Below are 2,607 nucleotides of genomic sequence, written 5' to 3'. Positions count from 1 at the left end.
GGTGCAAATTCCACTCATGTTTAGTACATGTCAACTCAAAGATTCGTAGAAAAAATATAAACGTTGGACTCTGGTCGATTCTGTGTTAAGGTAAGGCATGTTGTTCGCAATTATGTGTTGTGGCTGGGTTGTTCTAGATCTGCGTGACTCTCGACGTATTAGGCCTAACTGAACGTAGGAATTATGGTATTAATTATAGTGCTTGCATAAAGCAAGTAGTGCATACACTTGTAGCTGTTATGTATCTTTGTAATTCATTGTAAGGATATACATGCATTGTTCATTGAGCCATGTAGTGACTGTTTTAGTGCGATTCCTATTTGCTAAGTCTGAAAGAACATTATCAGGAACATGTCAGAATGGACATTTAAAGTTCAAAAGTTCATCAATATCAGCATATTGCATTTCAGTTTGTCAATCCACAAGCTAAAACCTTAAATTATGTAACACCTGTTGTTTTACAGCTGTTCACTTTTAAGAGGAAGCTACGAGTTTTTACCTAACTTCTGTTGACTTAGATTAGGTTGAAGAAACACTTGAGTTAAAAGAACATCAGTCATAGTACTATGAGCATGATTTGTGAAAAGCAAGTTTTCCAGGTTCTAATAAAATTCTGATTTAGTAAAATAGTGAAATAATACTTTGGGGGTTGGAATGTGTTTATTTAAGGGATTTTTTTTACAAAGTAATGTTTTGCACATTTGTATCACTCCAGACTCCTACAAACATTCAAAGACCCGTACAAAAAAAATCATATATAAACACAATTATGCACACTCATACATGCACACACCTCTCAGACAAACATCTAAAGTAAACAACATCACTGAGTGACACTTCACTGACAAATTCAGTATCTTTATACCCTTCCCATTTATAATATTCAACCACAAGACACAACCAATCACAACCCTTCATCCCTGAGTCCAGCCTCATAACTCATCATGAGAGGCTGCTTCATCTGCCTTGAGTTTAAACTCATCCTCTGTGATTTGTCCATCCTTGTTGCGGTCCTGGTTATCGTACATGTTCTGTATGATGCGTTGCGGGTCAAAACCGGGTGCCAAACGACCTTTGCCCTCTTTTACCTGCTGCAGGATGTAATCTGAAAACTGTAAAGAGACAGACAGTGGAGCAATTAGCTTAATAAACATTTTGGAGATGTATTGCTAAGCACACACTCGTGGTATAAAACAATATACCTCAGTAGTGTCCACTTGTGCATCTTTGTTCTTGTCCATCTCACTGAAAAGATTGGGTGAGACATCGCTGTTCCACACAAACATGTAGCCTTCAGGAAGACCTTCCTCCAGGTCCACCAACACAACATCAAACACCAGCACAGCACTGCCAGGGACCTCACCATCTGAGCAAGAAATAGTACTTAATCTCTTTTTTGTTGGAAATATGGAGGTTTGAATTATATTTATACAAACTGGTGTAGAGTTGCTGTTTTGTGGACCATCTGTACATCCCTCTTTGTTACATAATTGAAACATTAAAATAACATTTATTCACTGACTAAATGACAGCTGATGCTGTTTGATAAGACAAATGCTGAATTGGAAACCCTATACTAGCATAATACTCTTACTATTACTGCCATAGAAAGACATGGCAAAAATAGTAAGAGTAGTATACTACTCTGTGGTCAGCAAAAAACCTCCCTGAAAATCAATATATCGGCACCTAAATCGTTTGTTTAGCCAAGTAGTTTTTAGAAGAATTTACTCTGGCTCCCTCTGGTGGGTGTATCACAAACTAGTAGTTAAAGGGTTAGTTCACCCAAAAATGAAAATTAACCCATAAATTACTCACCCTCAAGTCATCCTAGGTGTATATGACTTTCTTCTTTCAGATGAATCCAGTCGGAGTTATATAAAAAATTGTTTTTGATCTTTCAAGCTGTTTAATGCCACTCAGCAGGTGTTGCAGTGCATCAGTACAAAATAAGTTAAATAAAAAGCGCCCATCCTTAATAAAAAGTGTCTCACACGGCTCCGGGGGGTGAACAAAGTCCTCCTGTAGCGAATCGATGCATTTTTGTAAGAAAAATAACCATATTTAAAACGTAATAATCACTTTAATCTAGCTTGCGCTCACTGTTGTACACGGAAGCAGTTCCGGGCTGATGACGTATGAGTTCGGCTTTGCGCATGCGCCTCTCAGAAGTGACGAACGCGGAAGCGCAGGGAAGAGATCAAAACAAAACAACGGTCACTAATTAGAAGTACAAAATGAGGATTTGTAAAGAAGGATGTTGGAGGATTTCGATATAAGCCAAGAGGAGACTGGTTTTCCTTTGCTAAAGTAAGGAAACTTTGCTTCCTTTGCTCCTGTTAACAAACGTTGGTTTTCACGAGAAATCACCAGCGCATGCGCAACACTGAACTCATACATCATCAGCCCGGAGCTGCTTCCGTGTAGGACTGTTGGCGCAAGCTAAATTAAAGTGATTATTACGTTTTAAATATGGTTATTTTTCTTACAAAAACGCATCGATTCGTTACAGGAGGCCTTTGTTTACCCCCTGGAGCTATGTGAGGCACTTTTTATTATGGATGCATGCACTTTATTTCACTTCTTTTGGACTGATGAACTGCAACA

General features: G+C 38.4%; 1 protein-coding gene across 1 annotated transcript in view; it reads right to left on the bottom strand.

The window, feature by feature from the left end:
* Positions 1–648: 648 nt before the first annotated feature.
* LOC107696519 (peptidyl-prolyl cis-trans isomerase FKBP9-like) overlaps positions 649–2,607 on the bottom strand; it is a 6,178-nt gene continuing 4,219 nt past the window's right edge. The window contains exons 8-9 of the mRNA XM_016496878.1: positions 1,203–1,366; positions 649–1,112 (exon numbers count right to left, since the gene is read on the bottom strand). Of these exons, the coding sequence (XP_016352364.1) occupies positions 933–1,112; positions 1,203–1,366 (344 nt within the window). The 3' untranslated portion in view covers positions 649–932. The remainder of the gene's footprint in view (positions 1,113–1,202; positions 1,367–2,607) is intronic.

Source organism: Sinocyclocheilus anshuiensis, unplaced genomic scaffold (genome assembly GCF_001515605.1).
Source record: "Sinocyclocheilus anshuiensis isolate Anshui unplaced genomic scaffold, SAMN03320099.WGS_v1.1 scaffold590, whole genome shotgun sequence".
Lineage (NCBI taxonomy): Eukaryota > Metazoa > Chordata > Actinopteri > Cypriniformes > Cyprinidae > Sinocyclocheilus > Sinocyclocheilus anshuiensis.
This window is presented reverse-complemented; position numbering and strand designations above follow the sequence as displayed.